Genomic DNA, 26269 nt, shown 5'->3' with positions numbered 1-26269 from the left:
GGTGAATGATTCTAGTGTCACAGGAGGATGCTATAACACATTCAATAAGAGAATACTGAAAAAACTCCAATAAAATTGTAATGGTTTACACTTTGCCATTGTACTTAGTTCCTGCTTCTCTAATCATAACTTGTTTTTGTTTAATTGGTCATAAAGTGTTACAAGTTGCTGCTAAGATACCTGCTTCTCTTTGGTGGAAGGAATGTCTTTAAGCCTTTACTTTCTATCAAAAGAATATATCAAAGATGTTTGTATTTGGAAAGTGCTGTGAAATATAAGGAATAAAGAAATGTCTTAAGTTCATTAGGATTTGAGGGCCAAAATATGCTGACCTTAATTTATATTTTTAAAATATTTGAAGTCTGATTGTTAATTTACAGAGCCAGAGAAATAGGGGGAAAATGGTATTTTCATTTCTCTTTCCTCTCCTTTCTTTTTTTTTTATGACAGTCCCTTACAGAGGTCATTACTATTTCTGTTTTGACTTGAATTGTATGACCTCTGGCCACTCTGATTCTATTCAGCTAGAAAGCACAGCTTGAGTCTCACTGGTTTAACCCAATCTACTAAATTAATGCTCTGCCTGAAGACTAGAATATTACTCAGGAATTCAGCAAAGGGGATAGAGAGATTAAATGGGATAATTGATAATAGTAGACACTGAGTTGGTCATAGCTTTTGCTTTTATTCGAGGTGGTATAACAGACCAGTTAGGCGTATGTATTTTCAAGTCAAACAAACTTAGACATAAATTCTTTTTCTGCCACTATGTGATATTGGAAAAATTGCTTAACCGAAGTCTGTTTATACATCTGCAGCATGAGTATTACATTACTTACCTTACAGGATTGTTGGGTGGAATAAGTATGATAATGGCAATGTCATGTTGACACAGTCATACAATAATGGCAGTAATGTAGACTCTAGAGCTTGGCTTTGATCTGGGCTCTAACCCTTGTTAGTTTTCTGAACTTAGGCATGATAGTATTTCTTTAGTCCATAAAATGGGAATAAGGACAATATTTTCTTACAAAGTTATTGTGAGAATTAAATAAGGATTACAAAGTGCTTAGCATATAGTAAAGGCTTAATAAATGTTAACAGCTGAGTTTCCAATGTGGCTGTAATGGTGAAGATGATGATGTAAAGCCTTGACATAGTTATTTAGAAAAATACAGATGCCTTAATTGAATAAAGTCTATATCAGAAGCCCCTGGAAGACATGTTAAAACACAAATTGCTGAGTCCCAACCTTAGCATTTCTGATTTAGAAGGGCTGAGATGGGACCTGAGAATTTGCATTTCTAACAGGTTTCCAAGAGATGCTGATGGCTTGGGGAATCAGACTTTGAGAAATAGTGCTGTAGACAAACCATTCCATCTCCCTAAAGGCTTGTGATGAAAGGAGTCTGGCATTTAGAACAAAGTTGGCCAATTCCCTCTTAGACTCTTGAGCTAAGGTTGTATACTTGATATAAATATGTGGTCATATCAGATAATCTTCATGTTGTCTTCATCAAGGTAACATCTCTAGGAATACTTTGAATCACATATTAGTTGTCAGTTTCTTTTACATCTCTCTTTAAATAACAGACATTAATTTAGAACTTTTCCTCTGTTGGAGATCTTATGTTCTCATGTTTCCATGGGAATATTTTAAACAGTCAACTTGATATAAAATCAAGAGAGATGATTGACTTTAAACTTGAAATTTCTTACATAGTTCACAGTTTTAAAAATACTGTATTTCAGTTAACTTGTTAGGCACTTTCCTCAGAATATGCATTGAAGAAAAAGGGGCTATATGATCATATAATCCACATTTTTCTTCATTGGAGTTTAGAAAAAAAATTATTTTTAGCTGTCAGTTGACTAAGACTTTTAAATTGAGTAAAATCTATTTACTCCATCACTTGTTTGTAACCAAACAAAAGTCATGGGCTTTTTTTCCATTTAAGGTATCAGGTTGTATAGCATTAAACATATTGTAGTAGCTATCTTGATTTATATTTAGTATGTCTAAACCTCTTCCTCAAGATTTTTTAGAGTTCACTTTATAGAAAAAACGGATTATATGTGTGTGTGAGTGTGTGTATTCAAAGAAAAATAAAGTTTATTTAGCTTTGTTATAAATACCATAATTTTAAAAATGTTCATTTTAACGATAAATTATATTTACCCAATGGCACTGGTTTATTGTAAGTGATTATTAGGCTCTCTGTGACTAGCTATTTGATCCTATGAAAGTCAGTTGATCTCTTTGGCCGTGGTTCTTGAATCTGTAAGGTCAGAGGTTTGAACTATATCATTTCTAAGGACATTTCAAGTGCAGTAAATCTCGAATGTTTTAGATTTTCCTGCTATAAATGGATTTTTTGAAAAGTGGTCTGCATTAGCCAACTGTTACTATCGTAAACTATATTATTTATATATCTAGCCCACAAATATACCATTAGAATTAGTGAATGCCTATACATTAATATGATGCCTTCTTAGTATCATATGACAAGTGTGGTTTTACTGAACCAAATACCACGAGAACAACTTTTACAACTTCAGGAAAGTTTCGCTAGAGTTCCCTGGGTATTTTTTTTTTGCTCTCCAAAGTAAGGGCAGTGGAGATATGTGTCATTAATCCTGTTACTTGTCCCAATGGAGTATTTATCTGTTTCTCTATTGGGTTTACCTGCTAGGTATTGGCAGTGAGAATAGAGAGGGAGGGAATAGACATAATGGTGAACTTGACTGAACTTGGAGGAAATGTAAGAATTGAGGAAATAGTGAAGGCAAGAGAGAATGGTAAAGTAAGATATTAAGTTAGATGTTTCTGAAACTTCAATTCTTGGTTTGTAACATGAACTTCAAAGGAGAATATCTACTTCAGAGAATGAATTTCAATCCTATTGGACATACAGGTGAATAGTGTGTAGTTAGAAATTCAGAATTGGAACTAAGTCTCAAGAATCATCAACAAATGAGTAATAGTTAAAGCTGTAGGTGAGAATGATATCATCCAGAAAAAAATAGGATGGAAAGACAGGAGAGAAAAGGGTCAAAAATTGTCACTTAAAGATTGTCACTTAAAGGGACTTCCCTGGTGGCACAGTGGTTAAGAATCCGCTTGCCAATGCAGGGGACACGGGTTCAAGCCCTGGTCCGGGAGGATACCACATGCCGTGGAGCAACTAAGCCCGTGCACCACAACTACTGAAGCCCATGTGCCTAGAGCCCGTGCTCCGCAACAAGAGAAGCCACTGCAATGAGAAGACTGTGCACCACAATGAAGAATAGCACCCATTCCCCGCAACTAGAGAAAGCCCGCGTGCACCAACAAAGACCCAACACAGCCAAAAATAAAAATAAATTAATTAAGTTAAACAAAAAAAAGATGGTCACTTAAGGAATTTGAGGGAGATATAGGGAAAGACACAGAAGTAGGAAATGAACCAGCAGAGAATGTTAGCACAGAAGTCAAGAGAAGAGCATTTTAAGTTGGAGACAATGACTTGGCAGTGCAGGGAGCAGAGTTCCACTAGGTTGAGACTTTAAGAGGACTTTAAACCTAACACAGTGGAGTCCACTTGTAAATACAGGGACTGTTGGTGAAGGAAGGGCAATGTGAAGCACTTTCTAGAATGAAAGGAGATAGATAGTGACTTTAGGTTATTCTTGAGGCCAAAATGCTTAGTAATAAGAATAAGGTAACAAATATTTTGTTCTCTTGTATGAGGAGAAAAAGGGTTAGCGTGATAATCTCAGGAGGATATGGAGCTAAGAATTTTTTTTCTGGAATGTATGTGTGGGAGTGACTGGAATGTGTTCTTAAATGGAAGGAAGGAGTTAGATAAGGAGAAAGAGACGAGAAGGAAAGGATCATTGATGGAGCATTGTGCAGAAGAGGGTAATGTGAGAGGGAAGGGTGGAAACAAATTAGCTACTTGATTTGAGACAAGAGGGAAGGATAAAAACAGATTTAGATGCAGATAGGTGGGAGATCGAGGAAGTCTATGCCAGTTTATTTCCATTTTTTCTGTGAAGGAAGAGTTAGATCATTCTCTGAGAGGAAGGACAACTGAAGGAAGAGAAAGCTTGAACAGAGGTTTGAGACTGCTGTTAGTTAAAGAAAAAGAGTCAAGTGGGAATAAGTAAAATTAAAGAATACTCAGCACTTCAAGAGCATAATTGAAGTCAGAGCTCAAAATTATTTTCATGACACTAACCAGCATATTTAACGTATTTTCTCCCATAGCATTTGGTAGCTTGGGCACATGAGAATAGGGAATGATGATATGAATTAGAAATTGGCAAGACGGGTGTTGTGGAAGGTAAGGAAGCCCGGAAGTTGGGATGATGCTACTGAGAATATAATTAAGGTGATTGACTTTCTATTGCAGGCTGGGTATGGAGAGAAATAAAGCCAGGTTGAGCCTGACAACTAGCATAATAGCAGAGGGCCAAGAGGATGTAAGACTTGATGAGGTTGAAGAGCAGGTGGAAAGGGAGTGGGACAGGTTGGGAGGATAGGAGGTTGTACAGCGTAAGCCCTCTTATCTGTTGGAATCAAAACCAGTAGTTGATGAGTTAATCTAAAAAGTCAGTTAAAGACTTTTTTTTAAAAAAAGATTCTTTTACATTTATAAATTAACATTCAATAATATTATGTTTCATTTGTTCACCAGTATTTTGATTTAAAGCTGAAGGCTTTTCTTTGATTATTAATCTTTCTTACATAAATCATACCAGTAATTGATCGTCTGCAATTTCCTGAGTTTTTTTTTCTTTAAGTAGAGCTAACCCTTGACACCCCATCCTCCTTCTATGGCACATACACCTGAGAGTAGGCTGGTGACACCACCCTGAAGGCCTGGCCTGGAGTGAGGGCCAACATCATTTCTTTTCCGTGTGATTCAAGATATTTCTGGAGCTTTTTGCTTTTTGCGGGGGAAGGCTTTCTTGCCACTTCATAAATGAGTAGAGAGAATTCTTAAGCACTTTCTGAGTCTTACGTCGTTGCTCAGGTTCCTTTTTTATAGTGTGGTCACATGTGTTAGTTTTGGCTTCCTTGCTACTCTCACATTTTAATATGCAAACTTTTTTTTCAATCTGACTGTTATTTTTCTTTTTCAGATTATTTATTTTGGTGTGGGGTGTGAGGGAAATTTCCCAGAAACAGTGAGATGTGAGTTTTATTTTCTCAAAATAAGGATGGAGAGGTGATAGAAGTTGATTAAATCTCAGTTTTTATATTTTGCACTTTTTATTTTTTTTATCAACTGTGATCAAAGAATATATTATTTGATAATTTTTTCCTTAAACATTTACCATAGAAGTGGCTAGCCATATTAGTTTAGGAATCTCTTTCTAAAGAGGAATTATCCTACTTTCTCAAAAGTTCGTAGTCTAACAGATATACCTCCATGCTTTTTATTTTAATGTTTGATTTAAAGATGTAAAATGTAGGTTTTATGAAAGTTAGGGTTTTTAAGGAATAACTAAAGTGGAATGTTGAGGAAATTACACAAAATTTAAACTAAAAAACAACTAGATGCTTGGAACATGTTAAATAAAACAAGTTTCACAGTGCTATTTTTAGCATATGTAAAATTTCTAGAAGGTTTCACACAACACTTTTGGCTGCCTGTGCGGCTACCTAGTTGGAGTAGTTGGAAGGCAAAGGAGTTTCATTTCCCTTATGTACTGTTGGAACTATTTCTTGTTCTCTTGAGCAAATGTTAATTTTTTTTAAACATCCTTAAAAATGAAACATGCTTTGGGCTTTTGTTTTCATTTTAGGTATAGTGTCTAGGGTAATTTCAATATGCCTTTTGTTAAATATAGCTAATATTCGAGCTTTCAGAAGAAAAGCTTGCCCTGTTGAGATGCTGGAATTGTTGCAACCTCTGTCCCTTTCTTCCTTCTCTCCTTCTTAGCTTGTCTCTGAGAAGTGTCTACTTCAGTAGCATCAACAGTTATAGCCTCCCCAACACCCATGCCTCATAATCTTTCTTATTTCACCCCAGAAGGTAATAAGAACCAGAAATCACACTACTCCTCCTCTGACTCTTTCTTGTAATCCTAATCGACTTTTGGCCCTCACACTCTTATCAACCAAATCTAACAAATCCTTAGTTGCTAACACTGGTTATGCCCTTTCAGGTTAACAAGGTAATTTTTTCTGTTATCACTTCCACTGAATTAGGTCTTGGCCAACTTACTGTTTAGTTGATTGGACAGTCAATCTTTATTATTTTAGTTTGGCCTTTCTTGGAGAAAAATTTTCCTGATTTATTGAAACCAAATATGAATACCTCATGGTCTCTTACTGGCTGCTTAAACTTTTTCAGGCTAATTGACATGGTCCATAATTGATCTAGAGATAGTCATTTTGGATACTATTCCCTCAGTAGGATTTGACTTTGTTGTAAAACAAAATTTCATGTTTTCACAGTATACTACAAACTATTCATACACTGACTATCAGTTAATAGAAACAGTAGATTCAGAGTAAAGATTTTAAAAGAATGAAATTAAAGGTCAAACTAGAGGTCCCATTAATAATTGAAAAATAGTTAAGGGAGGATGTGGAATCAAGAAAGTAGTCTTTTGATCTTTGATAGCTTGTATAATTTATAGCACTATGGTACTATTAGTTAAAATATTTAAATGTAAAATAAAACACATACAGCAATATAAAACCAGAAGCCCCAGAAAAGAAAGTTGGTCTCACCACATTAATATCAATATTTTCCATATTTCTTTCTAGTGTTTCTTCATGTGCAATAATTTTTATGTAAAGTATATAAATTAGCATAATCTAGATATCTCCTTATATTGTCCTCTTTTTTCTAGTTATAAGCATTTTCCTATATTACACATATTCTTCTTATTTTTAATTGAGGAAATCTTATATTCTTTCAAGTTGACAAATTATGACCATCCCCAACTACTCCCCTATTGGACACTGATGTTTTATTGTGACGTTTTATTGGTCAGAGATTGCAAGGGGTCTGTCAAGCTGCTCTTTAACAATCTGGTGCTAGGATGTCCCCTGGTTACTAGGGTTATCAAATGACTCCTCATTCTGCCTTCTAATATCAAATTTAGATAATCTGATGATGGCAGTCATAAGAGTAGGTGTCAGAGTGACCTTTGTTTTAAATCCCATCTATTTTCCAGTGGGATAAACTAAATTTACCTTGATAGAAATAAGACAGGAAATATTGCAAAGAGAAATAATTTCCTTATGAGTAGCAGGCAAGAAAAGCTGAAATACATTATATATAATGTGTTATAGAAATATTTCCAGTTACTTTTCTAAATGACTCTTGGAATTGAAAGCTATGGCAGATCAAAAAAATTGACTTGTTGAAGATTTCGTTCCCTTTCTCTTCCTACCCTCCCAAATAAAAAATAAAATCTTCTTGCATTTTTGTCCCATCTTTTTTCTTCTCAAGTAATTATTTGAATATCTTATTTTAACCAATTAATTGCTTATATAACCTAAAAGTTTTTCAGTTCTTTGAAACTACATTTCTAAATTGGTTATGTTTACATTTTTTAATTGTATTGTTTCAGTTAGTTTTCTTGTGCGTTGCTTTGCTTTAAAATTTTTTCTCCTTCAAATTTCATTTTTACGTCTTTGACTCCAATTTCAATTGAAATATAACTATATTTCATAAGTAAGCATACATCAGAGTCAGTTTTAACTTTTAGATGATCTTGTGTATTTTAACAAAAGTGTAACACTTTTTTATCCCCACTCCCTTTTTTTTTTTTTTAAAGGAATCAGCAGGAGGGGATCTTCAGTCTCCTTTAACACCAGAAAGTATCAATGGGACAGATGATGAAAGAACACCTGATGTGACCCAGAACTCAGAGCCAAGGCCTGAACCGACTCAGAATGCATTGCCATTTTCACATAGGTACAGATTCAATTCAACCATCATGATTAAGTAAAATGTGTAGAAACTTACTTGGTTTCAGATAAATCTTGCGAAGTTACAACCCTGAGTGAAATTCCAGGTCAGACTTTTTTTTTTAATTGTTAACCTCAGAAAAGTTTTAATAATTTATAGTTGCCTAGATGGACTGGAGTGGACATTTCCATTATCTTTGTAGAAAAAGGGCTACTGAGCTAATTATAGTACAAATTGTTTTTCAGTGAAACAACATATTATTGCAAATCTCTTCTACTTATTTCTTAACCCAGCCCCTAAAAGGCCCTCTTTGTTAACCTGGTTTCCATTTTCATGTATGTTCTTGAGGGTTATAAAAATTTTTTTTTAAAAATAGGTTTCCTATTCTGAAATTAAGCTTTGCCGGTCTTAGAGGTGATCTCACTGTATTATTTCAAAGAAGAAGACAAGTTATTGGTGTAACTTCCAGTATGGACCTGTTAATGTTAATGTCAGGTTCATTTTTGCACACCACCTAACAGGAGATAAATCTTCACATGCTTCTGAATTTTAAAGAATTTGATACTTTAAAAGATGCAATTTATCCTAAATATGTTCAAAACCAGTTACATTAATTATTGGCCATATTGTGGTATTTTTAGGATGTAAGGAGGTCTATGAAACTGTAAATGTAAAAAAATACCTCTCAGTCATTGTCTTAAAGTTAATTTTTATCCTTCTTTGGAAACTTTTGACCTAGATAATTTTAATTAAAATTCAGAAAAAAGTTTTCCTTTGTTGTGCATCTCTTTGGACCAGTTCAAAAAGATCAAATTCTTTAGCATATTCAGAAGAATTGTGAAGTGAAATATTCTAAACTCTCTTTTTCATGAGAATTTTAATTTTGATTGTATTGGTTGAATATTAGGGGCACAGGACGAAACTTATTAGAGACTAACATTGAGGGACCTCATAGTCAGGCTGAGGAAGAAGAAGGAATTTGTTAAGATTTTTCTAGGAATGAATGGGGAAAAACTCTTTGACTATGAGGCTATTCTAATTTGTTCCTAAAAATGCTAATAATTTTGCATAAAAGAGTTAGGCATATTTTAGAATTTTCATAGAGGTAATGCTTTAACTATTGCAGTATAAGTGTGTTCTCTTTTCTATAGCTAAAAAATGACTGAACACGTGAACATTTTTGGTTCTTCCAATCTGAAGACTATATGTTTACATTGATTTGTAAACCATACTGGTTTTTAAAATACGCAATTACTACTAAAGAGCAATGTGATTCATATGCAGTTTTAAAAATATTTGTGTTGAGGGAAGCAAAAATTTCTTTCCTATTATATTTAACACGTCCAATTAATAAATAGATGTAACTATACTGAACATAATTATAACCTTGATTTCTTTGGCTGACACTTAAATGAGACATGTGCATTGGATACTGTAGCATTATGAAATAAGAACTTTTATATTTATCATTTGTAAAAGCTGTTTCTAGTTTACTTTATGCACCTAAAATTTTCTGAGTGTTTATTATTTTGCTAATCCTTAGTGTTTGGAGTTATTAATTGTGATTGGTCATCTATTGATTTTCTCTGTTTTGGGGAGTCAAATAGGAGTTTACTTTCTTTGATGTGAAGGTACACCTTCTTTGACTACTGGAATATATAATTAGCCAAGGAGATATTTGACTTCTGAAAATGAAATTTAACAGGTCAATTTAAGCTTTTAATTACGTTAAAGGCATTATATAATCTTACAGTTTTCTTATTATTTAAAAAACACTTTAGCATAGGATTTTAGAAGACTTATTCTCTGAACTTGTTTTTACATCAATCAGTATCAATGAATATTCGCCTAGTTACTTGATTGAAATTAAGATTTCTACCTGAGATAGAAAATTGAGTATTTTACAGCTAATGTTAGAACCTCAAAATAACAGAGGGGACCTCAGAGATGGTGTAATCTAGGATTTTTCAAACTGCAGTGGTTTGAAATCAACTTAGGTTATTCATGGCATTCTGAAAAAATGAAATATAAAATGAAATAAGAAACACCAGGATAAAACCCACATTAAGAGATGAAATTGTGTTTCAGTAACATACATATTTAAGTGTGGGCTGGATTATAGGGTAAAACGTCAAAGTTTGAAAGCATGGGCCTTTGACACATCCCAGAAGTTAGGTGATTTGTCCTAGGTCATACAGTTCATTAGTAACAGCTTTAGAACTACAGCTCAGCTCTTTTGACCCTACTATGTACTGCCAGTTAGTTAATAGTGCATTTTAGTCTAATCCCCAAAACAAGCACATTGTTGTGTCAGGAAGTTAATAACTGTTTCTATTTTGGGAGAACTATATAGAAATAAGATCAGTGTTTCATTAATGAGAGACACAAAGAATATTAAAATAATTTCTATTCAAATCTGAAACTCACAAATGTTTAAAGTTGATACACTATCCTTTTTTCCCATAGCAGAGAACATTTAAAATCTATGTTTTTAAGGCTTACTTATACTATTTATTTTTGTCTTTCTTCCTTAGCACTTATTTCAACAGAAAAGAATGAATAGGAAAAAAGATACTTTGCCAACATTCCTCTGTTCTGGTTGATACCATTTTATTGCTAAATTAGGAGCAAAATCACTAGAATATCTGTGTGGTTTTTGTTTTTTCTTTCAAAGATGGAAGGATATAGGGAACAATGATCTAGTCAGTCAAGTTGATTGAGTTGATTGTAGTAATAGCTACTTAGCAAGCCAGCTTGTGCTCTTCTTAAAATTTAAATTTTATACCTAAATCTTATTAATTCATTAATTAACATACCAAAAGAAAACCCTGATTTTCATTTGGTCCTGAAAATTTAGTAATGTGTTTATAGTTTATTTACTCTCTGTAAACTTTATTTATTTTTTAAAAAGTATTACTTAACTTTAAAGAGAAAAGCAAGATTTTTTTGTTAGTCTTTAAACTAACACAAATTTTCAAGTATATTTGAAAGAGATAATACTATAGTGAACTCCCATGAACACGTCTCCCAGCTTCAACATTTAGGAAAAAATGGCCAGGCTTGTTTCGTTTCTAATCCTACCCACTCTTCCACTTTTGTATTATTTTTAGAGCAAATTCCAGACATATAATTTCATCCACAAATACTTTTTTAAAATTACTTTTGAACTTTTAAAAAACTTATTTACTAAGCTGGTACAACTTTTTATATTCCATCTAACTCACTGGCATTATAGAGTTACCTTTATTTACTCTTTTCTTTGTTTTTTTAAAAATTACACTGCTGAACTAAATTTTAAAATGTATGGGCTGCTCAATGCTTAGTCAAGTGCTATATAGTACTGTGTTGTGTCCTTGTTATAAACTATGCAAAAACATTCTCATTGAATAAGTTTAGATAAATTAACACTTTTTTTAGTATATTTATTTAAATGCTTTTAAAAGTCTACAGGTGTGTAAAATAGGAAGATTATGAGGATGAAAATGTTTACAAATTTCTTTGGGGAAATGGTAATAACTTTTATCTAAATTGCTATTTTTTCTTAAAAAATATTTTTTTAACCTAAATGATAATCTCCTTTTGGGACTGAACAGGTGTACACTCTGACCCACTGAAGTGTTCAGGGCATCCTTTGAGACTGTAGTCTTAGATTAGCTATATGGTTGACCCTTGAACAACACAGGTTTGAACTGCGAGGGTCCACTCAAGAGTGGATTTCTTTCGATAGTAAATATTACAGTATTACAGAATCCGCAGTTGGTTGAATCCGTGGATGTGGAACCACGGATACAGAGGACTACCTGTAAAGTTATGCATGGCTTTTTGTCTGCACGGAGGGTAGGCACCCCTAACTCCCTGCATTATTCAAGGGTCATCTGTATACTAAATAAAATAACTACTATATGCTTGATAGTATTTATATATATATGGAGGAAAGTTTTGTGCTCTCATTCCAGGAGGGATTTGCTTCATAGCATCAGCTGTCTGGAATTTACTTGTTATTTCTTAATAAATTCCAGGATTTTTTTAAAAGATTTAAAACTATCTAAAATTCTCTTGGAAATAGTTAATTTTATAGTTTCCCAGTGCTGTTAGAATGTAATACTGAAATATAATACTGAAAACTGAAACTTTTTATTTTGTTCATTGTGAATTTATGATCCTCAGATATATAGTGATATATTGATAAGTAGCTGCTGTTATCCTATTTTTGAGAGTTGAAAGCAGATATGTGTATACAAGCAGTAGTTCGTGAAGCTATTTTTGTACTGATAAATTTTTAAAAGTTTGATTATCTTAATGGAAAATAGGCTGTTTTGAGCACCAATTATATTTAAATTCTTCTAATGTTTAGATAATGTATTCTCATGGTGCTGCTAGAATTTATGCATTTTGGGGGTTCTGCATGTATCTTCTATTCTGTTAAAGAGATTTTTTTTCTGCCACTTTGTGTGTTTCCAACAGATATTCATTAAAGGATATGTGTAGAATCATCACTCCTTAGTATGTTGATTTTGCTTTAGATCAGTATAACTACAATTTTACCATAATCTGGGCGGGTTTATTCCATTTGTATTTAATAGAGTCATTTCTTCATTTATTTTCAGAGTTTCCAAAAGCTACTACTTTAAAACTGTGATTAAGGATTTTTGTAATCTCAAAAACTAAATTTCATTGGAAAATATACATACCACTTTAGTTTTATGTTAAAAAAACAAGCAGTATTTTATCTTGAATCAAATATATTTTGTACGTGCTTTGAAGATGATACAAACAGGAAAAAACTGAATGACTGTTAAGAGCTCTGGGGTACTATATTCTCCACAGCTGTGCCATTTGTCTCTCTTTTTTATGGATAGTAAGCAAAACTTCTAAGATTATAGTTATGAAGTAAAAGAGAAATAATTTCTGTGGATAACTCTTGTTTGAATAAAACTGAGTATAAAGCTGGGGGTTGATTTCACAAGAAGTGCCTTATCATTGATAAAATTACAGATGAAAAATTTAACTTGTAGGATTCCCCTTATTATTAGTTACAATTGACTTGAATATTGTTATTCCTCTACCATCGAAGCTCAAAATTAGAATTAGTTTTTAAAAATTAATTTGAAGACCAAGACAATTTGTGAGAGATCACAACTCAACAATTTGGAGATGTCAGAATTTCCTGTAGCATAACTGTGAACAGATAGCATTTTGTAAGAGGTGCTGTGGTAATTTGGCAGTATATATAGGTCTGCATTTTCTGGGAACTAAGAAGCAATTCATATATTTTTGAATAAGACACAATAAAAAAATACAGTTTAGTGACTAAGACTGTTTATTAGGTTTTTACGTATGTATACTTAAATTTCCTATCTTAAATTTTTAAGAACTAATTTTTATTCTATTTTAATGTCTTCTAAAAGATTTTGAAGAAAATATAAAAATTTGCTAATGCATTTTGTTGGGAATTATCACTTAATATGGATTATTTGCAAGAAGAAAAATACTATTCGTATGAGATAAGGACATTACTAACCCACCTTCAATAGGGATCGGTCCCTTCCCCTTCTTCTTCTCTGCCTTACCATTGTAATTAATGGGAAGAATTTTCACCAGTCCATCCCTAGTGATTGTTAGTTTCTATTCTCAGGATGATGGGCTTGAAGTTAGAGGTGTGATCATTCACAGTGGAACAGATTGATCTTAGGTTAGTTATGACCTTTTTCCCGTGGAGGGCTTCTAAAAATTCTTTTTTCCTTCCATTTCTGTTCTTAGAAGACCATAGTGGGGCTTCCGTTGGAAGGGAGGTGTGTGATAACAGTTCTGCTCTAGGACTTAGGGAAAAATACTCTTCCTTTGGATTTGGCTTTCTATCTTTCCTCTTACTAGAATAGTAAGGGACAAGATGAAGTAGTGAATGTAGGCAGAGGCCAAGCAAGTCACATAAATGTGTGAAGTTTGTGATGTATATGACGGTATGGAATTGTGAGGTCTGTGGTAAGGTGGAATGTACACGGTTCATCTAAAGATACTAAAGTTTTTTAAAAATAAGGCCAAACAGAGAGATGAGGATTAGATGACCCATCTGGTTTCTAGCTTAGACTTTCAAGAGAAATCTTTGTGATTTTCATATGGTTTAGCCCAAGGTAAGGATTTTAAGCAAATTCCCAGCTAGTAATATCCGTTGTCATGATGCCTTATTAAATTCTTGCTGGTGGTATTTGGGAGGATATGATTTGCAGATTTGGAATCCTGGATATTTGCTCTTTGGTGACATATTACTCTGATAGGTGTTATTACTAATCTCAGACACAAAAATCTGACCATGTCACTTTTCTCCTTAAAATATTTCCGTGGCATTATGTATGTAGACCAATCCATGGTCATCAGATGAGGCTTCCCCAGCCTCATCACTTTGTGATTCTGTAGTAGTTACTTGCATTTGCTTGTAACTACTTACAACCAAGCAACCATGCTATTGCTCACCTGCAAGTCTTTGCTCCCTTGTTTTTGCAACGTTCTCCCTTCTCTTTAGAGTGGCTGCATACACACACACACACACACACACACACACACACACTCCATACTTCCTTGCACCCCACCTCTGCCTCTAACTTGATCACCAACTGGTGAACCCTGGTATATCCTCATAAGGTCCAGCATCGTCTCCTCCAGTAAGCTCTCTTCCATGTCCTCAGACTGAATTATGTCGACTCTATTAAATCCCTTTTGCCTCTAAACCGACATATACAGGTTAACATTAGCTTTTCAGTCTCTCCTGGAACAAGGATTGTGCTTTATTCATTTGTATCACTGGTGCTTAGTACAGTAGACATCCATTAAACATACGAAGGAAACAATTTCCCTCACAGAAATTGAGTATATGCTCTGAATGCCCTTGGTACGGTGCTTCAGTCAGCTAAAGTTACACCTACAATTTCATAAGACCTTGAAGTTAAAATATAAAACTAGTTATATTCTTTGAAAAGCAGTCACTCTTGTCAAACTTAAGACTTGAGTTTAACTGACTTAGTCTAATTTTCTTCAAAATTTTGTAGTTTGTGTAAAGAAATGTTAAAGATAGTGTTATTAATAAACAGTGTTATTAAGTACCTAATAATGTGAAAGATACTAAAATGTGCATTTTCAATGTAATAGAATCATTTTTCATCCCTTTCTTGAGAATAATTTTTCTTATTTCAAAAGCAGTGCAGAGTAATTCAATGATGTATTTTCTGTGAAATTAGGCAGTATTTATATTCTGTGTTTTTAAAACCAGTTAGAAGCAAACTGTGTTTTTAAAAATATCATCTCTTATAAAGTTCAGCACAAGTACTTACTATTTGACTCAAAGAAGTGAATTTAGGGACTACAGATTTTTTTAAATTGAGAATTATACTATGTACATTTGGCAAAAGTAAAGATGGAGACCAACTCTTGCTTTGTGGGATAACACATTTCACAAGGAAATAAGCTGACAAGTAATTCACTGAAACATATTGAAAGTAGTCTTGTTCCAGGGACTATCTTCCTTGTAGAGTATGTAAAATGTGAATACAACTAAACCATTGAAATACGTGTAAATTTTACTTTTATTTGTTTATCAGTTTACCATTTTCCTTTAACAGTTTAGATTAGCCGTATATTCATTGTAGACAAAATAGTTAATCTTTTTGACTCTGGGCTAAATTGAAGTCTAGATGTTGATATTAGAACTTTGGAGATAGAAGGAACCTCCACTATTAATTGTCCAGCTACTACTTCATTTTACAGAAATGGAAGCAAGTCCAGGGAAGAGGTATTCAGCATCACTATTTGCTGATGGCTAGATAAAACCAGAAAGGACTCCAGAGTCAGTGGTCATTAGGGTCCATCCGGGTTGTGGCAGCTCTCCTTCTACTAAACTCCAAGAGGGTTTGTTTTCTGTATGACCTTTCCGATACTCGACGTCTCAGTTTTTAATCATTGTTGAACGCATATTTAGCACCACTTGCCAAATTCCCCTGCTAGAGTCTTAGCTTCCGGCTAAGCCTTGTTGAGTTGTATTGGTACAATATTAGAATTACATTGGTTATATTGGTACCAGTATTTCTTGGTAGCCCATATTGTTTCTAGTAATTTAGGCATGTAAGAGATAAGGAATAAATGTGTTGCATAAAAAAAAATGTATATGCTCTTACTGTTACTGAGATGACAGAAAGGGGTAAATAAATTGGTGCAACTTGATCATTAGCATCAAAAACATACCATATACTAGGCAGGGCTAAAAAAAATACTGATATAAAGAATAATTAGTTTACCTTTTTAATTCTAATGGGGTCTACTTAGCTATTAATATTCCCATTAATATTGTTAATAACAGTTTTATTGAGATACGATTCACATACTAGACAATTCACCTGTTTAAAGTGTATAATTCAGTGATATTTGGTACAACCAAAATTGTACAACAGAGTTTCTGCAACCATCACCACAGTCAATTTTAGAACACTTTCATTACCTCCCCCCAAAGCCTGTACCCATTAGCAGTCACTTCCCTATTTCGCTTCACACACTTCCTGCCTCCCCCAGTCCTAGGCAACCACTAATCTACTTTCTGTCTCTGTAGATTTGTCTGTTTTGGACATTATGTATAAATGGAATCACATAATATGTGGTCTTTTACGACTAGTTTCTTTTACTTAGGATGTGTTTTCAAGTTTTATCCATGTTGTAGAATGTGTCAATACTTCATTTCCTTTTATTACTGAATAATATTCTATTAACCCACTCATCAGTTGATAAACATTTGGATTGTTTCCACTTTCTGGAAGTTCCACCATTGTTATGAATAATGCTGCTGTGAGCATTTGTGTACGAGTTTTTGTGCGGACATATGTTTTCAGTTCTCCACGTATATACCTAGTAGTGGAATTGCTAGGTCATATGGTAATTCTATGGTTAACCTTTAGGAGCAACTGTCAGACTGTTTTGCAAAGCAGCTGCACCATTTTAAATTCCCACCAGTGGTATATAAGTGTTCCAGTTTCTCCACATCATCATCAACACATTATTATCTCTTTTTTATTATAGCCATCTTCATAGGTGTGATGTGGTATCTCATTGTGGTTTTGATTTGTATTTCCTTGATGGCTAATGTTGACCATCTTTTCATTTACTTATTGTGCACTTGCATATCTTCTTTGGAGAAGTGGCTACTCAAATCCTTTGACCATTTTTAATTGGGTTGTTTGTCTCTTTGTTGTTGAGTTGTAATTACTTATATATTCTAGATGTTAACTCCTTATCGGATAAATGATTTGCAGGTATTTTCTCCAATTCTGTGGGTTGTCTTTTTCACTTTCTTGATGGTGTTCTTTGCAACACAAAAGCTGTTAATTTTAATTAAGTCCCATTTTTCTTTTGTTGCTTGTGCTTTTGGTGTCATATCTAAGAAACCATTGCCTAATCCATGGGCACAAAGATTTACACCTGTTTTCCTTGAGAGTTCTGTTATTTTAGCTCTTATGTTTAGATCTGGCCAATTTTGAGTATTTTTGTATATCATGTAGGATAGAGACCCAACTTTATTCTTTTGCATGTGGATATCCAGTTATCCCAGCATCATTTGTTGAAAAGACTGTTCTTTTCCTATTGAGTTCTCTTGGCATCCTTGTCAAAAATCAGTTGACCATAAATGTTTATATCTGAACTCTCAGGTCTATCCCACTGATCTATCCTCATGCCATTCTTCATTATTGTAGCTTTGTAGTAAGTTTTGAAATTGGGGATGTGAGTTCTCCAGTTTTATCCTTCCTTTTTTAAGATTTAAGATTATTCTGACTGTTCCGAGTCCCTAGGATTTCCATGTGATTTTTGGATCAGCTTGTCAATTTCTGTAAAGAAATCAGTTGGGATTCTGATAGGAACTCCATTGAATCTGTAGAAAAATTTGGATGGCCATCTTAATAATGTTAAGTCTGTCAATTCATGAACATGTGATGTTTTCCCACTTAGCTCTTCAATTTCTTTCAACGGTGTTGTTTAGTTTTCAGAGTATAAGTTTTGCACTTCTTTTGTTAAATTTATTCCTAAGCATTCTTTTTGATGCTGTTATTAGTGGAATTGTTTCTTAATCTTATTTTCTAATTGTCATGCTGTATCTAGAAATACAGTTGATTTTGTATAGTGATATTGTGGCCTATAAACTTGCTAAACTCATTAGGCAATAGTTTTTTCGTAGCTTCCTTAAGATTTTCTATATACAAAATCATGTCATCTGCAAATAGAGATAATTTTACTTCTTCCTTTCCATTCTTGATGTCTTTGATTTCATTTTCTTGACTAATTGCCCTGTCTAAAACCTTCAGTACAATGCTGAATAGAAGTGACAAGAGTGGACATCTCCTTCTTGTTCCTGATCTTAGGAGGAAAGCTTTCAGTCTTTCATCGTTAGGTATGCTATTAGTTGTGGCTTTTCGTAGATGCTCCTTATGATGTTGAGGAAGTTCCCCTATATTCCTAGTTTTTTAGTGTTTTTTCCATTAATATTTATTCTGATTGGTTAATGATTACCTCCCCTCAATTGGTAGCTTTAGGAAACTATGCTTTGACAAATGTAGCCATATGCTTTCCTTACATGGAATTGTTCTTAAAAGGTAATTTTTTAAAATTAATTTTTTTATTGGAGTATAGTTGATTTACAATGTTGTGTTAGTTTCTGCTGTACAGCAAAGTGAGTCAGTTATACATATACATATATCCAATCTTTTTTAGATTCCATTCCCATATAGGTCATTACAGAGTAATGAATAGAGTTCCCTGTGCCATACAGTAGGTTCTTATTAGTTATCTATTTTATATACAGTAATGTGTATATGTCCATCCCAGTCTCCCAATTTATCCCTCCCCCACTTCCCCCCTTGGTAACCATAAGTTTGTTTTCTACATCTGTGACTCAGTATCTGTTTTGTAAATAGGTTCATTTGTACCATTTTTGATAGTTTAAAGGAAAAAAAAAGAACTCGATTTGAGGGGAAGAATTTTCTTTATAAAACTGTCATTAATTTTTAAAAGCTCATCACTAGGCTTCAGTTTTCCTATCTAAAAATATGAAACCTTCCAGTTTTCTAGCTTTTCATCTGCAGAATATGTGAAGCAGCTTTTATAGACAGTGGGAATGGTGGTACATTCACTTCTTATCTGATTTTGTAAGTGATATAGTTGACTTTTTTCTTCATATTTTTTAATTAAGAGAAAACTGATTAAAATGCCCCTTTTTTTAAGAAGAGAAAGAATGTAAATAGTCTTTTTAAAATGATAACTGGATAAATCATAGCATTATTTCAATAAATATAAAGCATGTCCTTATTAAATATGAATAGAAATACACATATTAAGTTATTCATTGCAAATAACTCTGATTTCTAGTGTAAATATTACTCTTGAAAAGACTAATCCTGCATTTTTTCCTTATAGCATTATAGAAATGTTAGCTGATGATTATTTTAAATCATCAGTTACGTGATCAGTACTTGTTTTATGCCAATAGTGTTCTACCTAGTTTACCATGAAGGAGTTGTGTTTCTGGATGCATATAGTCTAAAAGAGTTTTCAGCATAGTTGTACATTAACCTTTAAGCAACATAAGCATGTTATAATCATGCCGCAGGACATTTTAAAGCCTGCCATTGCATACAAAGTAGAAAATTAAGTCGCTAGGTAAATTTAGTCAGATTTTTTTAGTGTCATTTACCAGGGGAACCAAAGTTTTTTTTTATTAATTTAAAAATTTTAACAATAAAATTTCTCCATGATACTTAATATGAAACCTTAGACACAGTTATATAGAGAGATTTCCTTCATAGCTGCTTTGGCATCTATAACATGAGGTTTATGGAAAAGCATGTTAGCAAAAGTGACTTTAGAAAGTATATATGATCCTTTGGGTTAATAGTTTTTTGTAATTGGATCATTTTAGGGTATGCTTTACTCACAAGCTAACTTATTATTAAAGAGACGACCTGAAGCCTCTCTGGCTCTATGAAATAATAGATTTTTTTTTTCTCTAGAGATATAGAGAATGAATATTAGTAATTTGTTAAATTACAGGAAGAAACACATCATTGGGTATTATCTGAGTGCACAAACACTGCTATTGTATAGTAGCCATACCTTTTCAACTTCTTTTAAAAGGTGTAGCTAAGCCATTCTGTCATTATTACATATTGTCAGAAAGTCTTAGTTTCCATAGCAAAGGAGATGTACTTTATCCTACAGGTCTCACAATCCACGGGACCTACTAGGTGTCAAGCCCTTAACTAGTACTAGACATATATCACATTTTGGTTTTTTGGAGAGAAATAGGTATCTTGGGCAGAAACAATAAAGAAGAAAAATTACATACCTAAATGAACTCATTTCCCTTTCCCCCGCTTCCCACTTTAAGAAAAATTTCTGTTTGAACGTTTTTTCTTTTTATGGAAAAGCTGGACTCCTTACTTCCTTACATCCTTATACCTGCTGGATAGGGTTTTTTTTTGAAAGTCAGAAAAGATCAGTCCTCCAATTTGGATTTTTTTCCTACTGTGGAAACAACCAGTTTTCCTTGGTAGATGACTTCTGTGACCACCTCTAGTTTTGGAACGTAGTGGAGTCACCATTTCCATGGAAGAAGAGGATCTGCAGTTTATCCTAATTGAAAAGATGCAAATAGACCCTGACGAGAGAGAATAACTGGCATGGAAGAAACATGACACTTTAAAAAGACCCAGTCATCACAGATTTAACTTTGAAGAGCCAAAAGAATTAGTACCTATAAGGAAGATACTGAAATGTATCAGTTCCTCACTATGCCTAGATAGCATTTAAGATACCTCTGAGTAGCAGAAAAAAAAAAATGACTTGGCATGGCATCTTGTGTTTCGTTCCTTTGGCAAAATGCTATTATACTTGCTCCACTTAATTTTCAGAAGTCTTAAAAGCCCTTGATGGAGAAAATTTTCTGTTTCTTAAAAATCAAAATAGCTATTATTCCTGATAAAGATAGTGAAAAAAAAAAGCAACCTAATTTTCCTGGACTTCAGAGTAGAAATGGTTCATAGATGCTGTTTCTATTAAGAGTTTAATGTAGTTATTTTCCTACATGTAATCTGATACTCATTTCTTGGTCCATTTCTTTTGTCGTCACATGACAACACTTAACTCCCCACCTCACAGGGATGTTGTGAGGCAAGTTTTAAATGTTTCTAAGAAAAGTGTAGAATTTATAACTCTTGACTGTCTCTTTGTTGGTAGTTTCTACAATCATAAGATTTATTTTAAAATTTACAAGTGCTTTCCTATAGTTATAAATGGATATTAGGTATGTTAAAATGGAAGTAAGATAATAAAGTTGTATTTGATTTATCACTGAGCATCCTTGTAAATAATTTAACTGAATGAAATGTTGCATTGATTTTTTTTTCAACGAAGAGCTTTTATACAATTATAATTAAAGAAAAGCTAAAGTAAAAGTGTCTGGTTTCCCCTTTTATTTAGTTGAGATTTAATTACTCATATGTCTTAGAGAGATGAAAGGTAACCCAATTCATCAATTTCTAATGAATAGAAAATGAAAAATACAATGAAATAGATATAATTTAAGGGAAAAAGTTATAGAGAGGTGCCCAGAATTTGGGTTTTGAGTAAAACTCTGTGTTATTAATTAGATAGAGGTGAAATTTTAGTAACATTTTCATTAAAAATAGGATTAATATAGGAATAGAGATTTGATAAGCACTTGCTTCACATCACAGCAAAAAGGGTTATAAAGGAAATTTGCCTTATTAAGTAAAGGAAAAATGTTTAAATATTAGCTAAAATTCATGCATAGAAAAAACTTATTAGCCTGCAGAATTTGATTTCATTTATACAATTTCATTTTCATAACATATTTTAGAAAGTAATTGTATAACATATTCTCTTCCACATAAATCAACCAGCCCGATTTTGCAAATCAAACTTAGATATAGTGTGTGAATTATCAGATAATGACTCCCAGAGTGAGGTTTTTAAATTGCTATCAAATGTCTACTTTCTGCTGCTTTGTTTTCACTGTGTATAGTATCAAAAGACAAATCAATTCAAAGTGAATCTTTGGAGTCAGCCTTATAATCTGGCATTTGTAAACAAATAATTTAGAAAATCTTTTCTAAATTGCCATATTATTTAAATGTGTGTTTTATAATTTATTCTGTATGCTTTAAAAATGGGAATGGACATAGTCCTGGGTTAAGTGTGTTAGTATCAAGAAAGCATTTGAAACCAGAATACCATATTTTTTGAATGCCTCACTTTAAAAAAATTGAATGGCTTTAGATGAACTTTGTATGCTTCATTTTACCAGAGATCCTACTGCTCCCTACTGTCGTATATACCACAAAATTCACTCACTCATGTTGTTTAAATTATTAGTTTCTTTAACTTGTATAGGGAGGTGACTGTTGAGGGGCCTTTCTTTGGCTAACTTGGTTTATCCCTCTTTTCAACATTTTATAATTTGCCCTCCTTTAAGCATTTTATGCATATGTTCATATCAACTACCGATATGAATCAAATACACTGGTTCATAGTGTATTCCTCTTTATCCAGTTTAATGCTGATATGTTTGCATACTGCAGGGAGAATAATATTTTGGAAATTCTAACCTCATAATAATGAGAAAAACACTGTGTAAACAGCTAGTTTGAGGATAATTATGAAATTATTCATAAACTTTATGTATAAGCATTAATAAAAATGAACTCCTTTAAGAATAATTCTGAACCTGGTTTCTCTTGCCCATACTGATTTTTTTTAACATCAAAAACACTGAGAAGTTATTTTTTGATTAAAAAAAGTAGAGTGCTTTCTTTTCCCCTCAAATATGATAGCATCTAATATAGTATGTGTGTTCTTCTAACCAATCTATCATAGAAAGCAAATATTAAAGTTGGTGAACATGTGCTTCAGAAATAATGAAGAAATATAACCATATTAGTCATTACCTTAACAGTATTCTTTTTCTGATGTTTAAAACTTAGAAGGGCTATCTTATATGAGTGTCCATTTTATTATGGGAACAGTTTATAAAATACATCCTGAGCCTGACATAATTCTAGAGAGAATAATTTCCTGGGAGGAAATGTGAATAATATAATGGTTTTGTGATTATTTTGTTGGTCTCTAAAAATAAAACATGTTCTTACCATCATATACCTCTCAAAAATAAAAAGGTGAACTTGGGTTCTTCTGGCTATGCCACCAGTACTATTCTTTCAGGCAAATTACTTAATCAAATTACTTGAGCTGGTTTCCTTATCTATTAAGTAAAAGCGGAGGGGTGGGGGTGAGTAATGATTTATAAGGTACTTTCTCTTGATTATCTTGAAGTGATCCTGCCTTTAATCCAGGAAATAAGATATCCTCTTGCAGTGTTCTGTGGCTGGGCGTGAGATTTAGTACTGAGTTTATAATCATTAAGAACTTTGATATGTTACTTGCTACATAAAAAATTATACTACATAAGTCAAATTAGCCATCTCTGTCTTTAAATAGAACATTAGGAAAAAGAAGTCTTATGCTTTTGCATTATGTGCACACATAATTAAAATTATTTAAATTCCTTCCAGATGACACTGGATTCAAAATGTGTGATCCATCAGTTATTACTTTTCAATAATAATAATTTTCATTTAAAATTAGAGCACTAGCACAGGAGATAGCATAGTATTGTAATGTCCTGGATTGGATTATTATAATGGGATGAATTTCTGCACTAAATACTACCTAATAACTAGACTTATAGATTGAAACCCATAATGACAAGTAAATCTTCTATACTTGGGAATGGATTTTTAGCAGTATCAAATCATAAACAGCAAACTGAAAGAAACTTGCTTTATGTAGTGGCTCACTTTGAAACATGGTATTAACCAATGGAAAATGGTGAGGTCGGATATGCTGTCCTTTGAGAAAGTAAGATGTAAAAATTTAATAAGTAATATATTGCTACAGCTGGAAATAATAGTGTAGGCATTTAACACTTCAAATAGTGTTGTTTGATGTCTCATCTGTGAATCATACCTCACAGTTTAATACAACTTCTAAACTAATTTGTAGAAAGCATTATGCCCAAAAAGGCAAGGGGAGAATAGTCCTTGCTTTTAATTCACTGAAGTTCAGTGATACCAATTGAGGGAAAAATCATCTTTGTGTTTCTTCTTCCTTTATTTTCTTCCTCAAGAGATCATCTTGTGTTTGTTTGTTTGTTTTTAAATTTTTATTGGAGTATAGTCAATTTACAATGTTGTGTTAGTTTCTGCTGTACAGCAAAGTGAATCAGTTATACATATACATATATCCAGTCTTTTTTAGATTCTTTTCCCATATAGGTCATTACAGAGTATTGAGAAGAGTTCCCCTGTGCTATACAACAGGTTATTATTACTTATCCATTTTCACCTTGTAATAGTCAGTTTATTTCAGTTCAGAACTCTGAATGCTAGGCTATGTGCACTATCCTTAGTGCTTCCAAAGGTTAGGTGGTATGGTGTGTATGGAAGTCTATTTATTAAAGGGCCTTAGATGAGTATATACATACACATTTTACTTTTTTTATAGTTTTATCTCTACTCATTTTATTTTATAATTGTCTCATGAGAAGAAGAACAGATACAATTTCTTCATTTTCCAGGAAAAAAAAAATCTGAGGTGTAAGGAGGTTAGGGAATTTTTCTAAAATCTATAGATATCAGAATTAGAATTTGTCTCTAACCCTCTGCTTCTCTGCCCCAGTCTTTTTCCAGTTTATCCTGAAGAAATTTTAAGCCCATGTGGAGACCAAAGTTGAAAAAGATAATTAACAAAATTCATTTGTTGTTTGGCACAATAGTTTTTAAATATGTGGTTGAAATTCACCAGTAAGTGGTAGGTCTGTAGGCATTTAATTCATTTGAGAATGTATTATTTATTTTGGTTAAGTCAGCATGGTCATATTGATTTTAGAGTTATTTACATTGACAAATATTTTAATAGTTTATCGTGTGTGCTTGTATATGTGTATAGTCATAGTATTCTTGATTATATAGCTGCAAGCAAAGGAAAATCATTAGGGAATCTTAGATTTAGGTAATTTATATTAGTGTCATAGTAAACTTACACATTATACGCTTTCTTTGCTCTTTAGTCTATTGATCTAGTAATATAGTTAAGAATACAATCTGGGTGTTTACTAAGTAGCTGGCTAATGGTTTTAATACTGCTTAGAGCTCACCTTTATGTTTCCAAAACCATCATGGCATGAACAAACATTTGGAACACTTGTCCTAAGAGTTCTCAGATTTGCATGTAAGGGTATGGCAACTTAATAGCATCTAGAGAGGGTCTCACAGCAAAGGTCATTTCTTAGGAGCAGCAAGTTGAAACTTGCAAATAGCTTCAAAGGTATTCTGCAAAATATGGTCATAGGCCCTGAATAGTTCAAAATTAGATTCTAAATTTTATTTGAAGGTAAAGAGGTTAAAAGTAGCTCTACTATAAACCAGTGATTCTAAAGATGTGTCCAGAGGTGAGGAGCACCTGGAAAGAACAGTTATCTTTGTGGAGTGTTTTTATATGTGTATATATATATATATATATATATACACACATATATAATCACATGGATTAGAAATCATTTAGCTAACCCATTATATATGTAAAAATTACCATGAGCCACATGCAAAAGTGTGGTCAAAATAAACATGACCAGCTGTTTCTGGAAGTTATCCACATATAGGTCCTTTTTAATACTCATTCGTTCAAAATCATTTATTGAGCGTGTCTGTGTGCCAGGACAAAGGGACTAAGATTGCCCTCAAGGAGCTTTGTGAGGCAATAGAACATATATTTGCTGGTGATGATGATGATGCAGAGGTAGTGATTCATGGAGTGCTCTGCAAGCCCCAAAGAGCCCCAGCTGTCTTCATAGCTACTTCAACACTCTCTGACCTCATGCTTCCCTTTATACTCTTTTTGACATATTTGAGTGCCAGGTACTGTGAATACCTCAGTGCACAAGGCAAACATCTCTGTTCTCATGGTGTTTAAACTTAAGTGGGGGGAGCAAGAAAAAGCAATAAATGACTGTATAATTACTGTTATGAAAAGTATCGTGTAAGAGGAGATCAAAGGGAGAGGGCGAGGGCAGGTAGTAGTCTGTCTAGATCAGAAGAGGAGGCCTCCTTGAGGGGTCACTTATCAGTCATCCTTCCAGAGAATAGAAACCACCTAGAAGACTGGGGGAGGAGCACTGCAGGCAGAGGGAGGGGTGCCTGCCTCCGCCTTGAAGCCCTTGGGTGTTCAGTGCCCTTATCTGAGGTCTTGGTAGT

At 33.3% G+C, this 26269-nt stretch overlaps 1 protein-coding gene across 3 annotated transcripts in view; it reads left to right on the top strand.

Moving 5' to 3' along the window:
* HOMER1 (homer scaffold protein 1) overlaps window positions 1-26269 on the top strand; it is a 125753-nt gene that overhangs the window by 55043 nt on the left and 44441 nt on the right. For all 3 annotated transcript variants that reach the window (XM_082378363.1, XM_082378365.1, XM_082378364.1), the window contains exon 5: window positions 7783-7922. In XM_082378363.1, the coding sequence (XP_082234489.1) occupies window positions 7783-7922 (140 nt within the window). The remainder of the gene's footprint in view (window positions 1-7782; window positions 7923-26269) is intronic.

The sequence above is a fragment of the Balaenoptera borealis genome (genome assembly GCF_965194805.1).
Source record: "Balaenoptera borealis genome assembly, chromosome: 2".
Lineage (NCBI taxonomy): Eukaryota > Metazoa > Chordata > Mammalia > Artiodactyla > Balaenopteridae > Balaenoptera > Balaenoptera borealis.
This window is presented reverse-complemented; position numbering and strand designations above follow the sequence as displayed.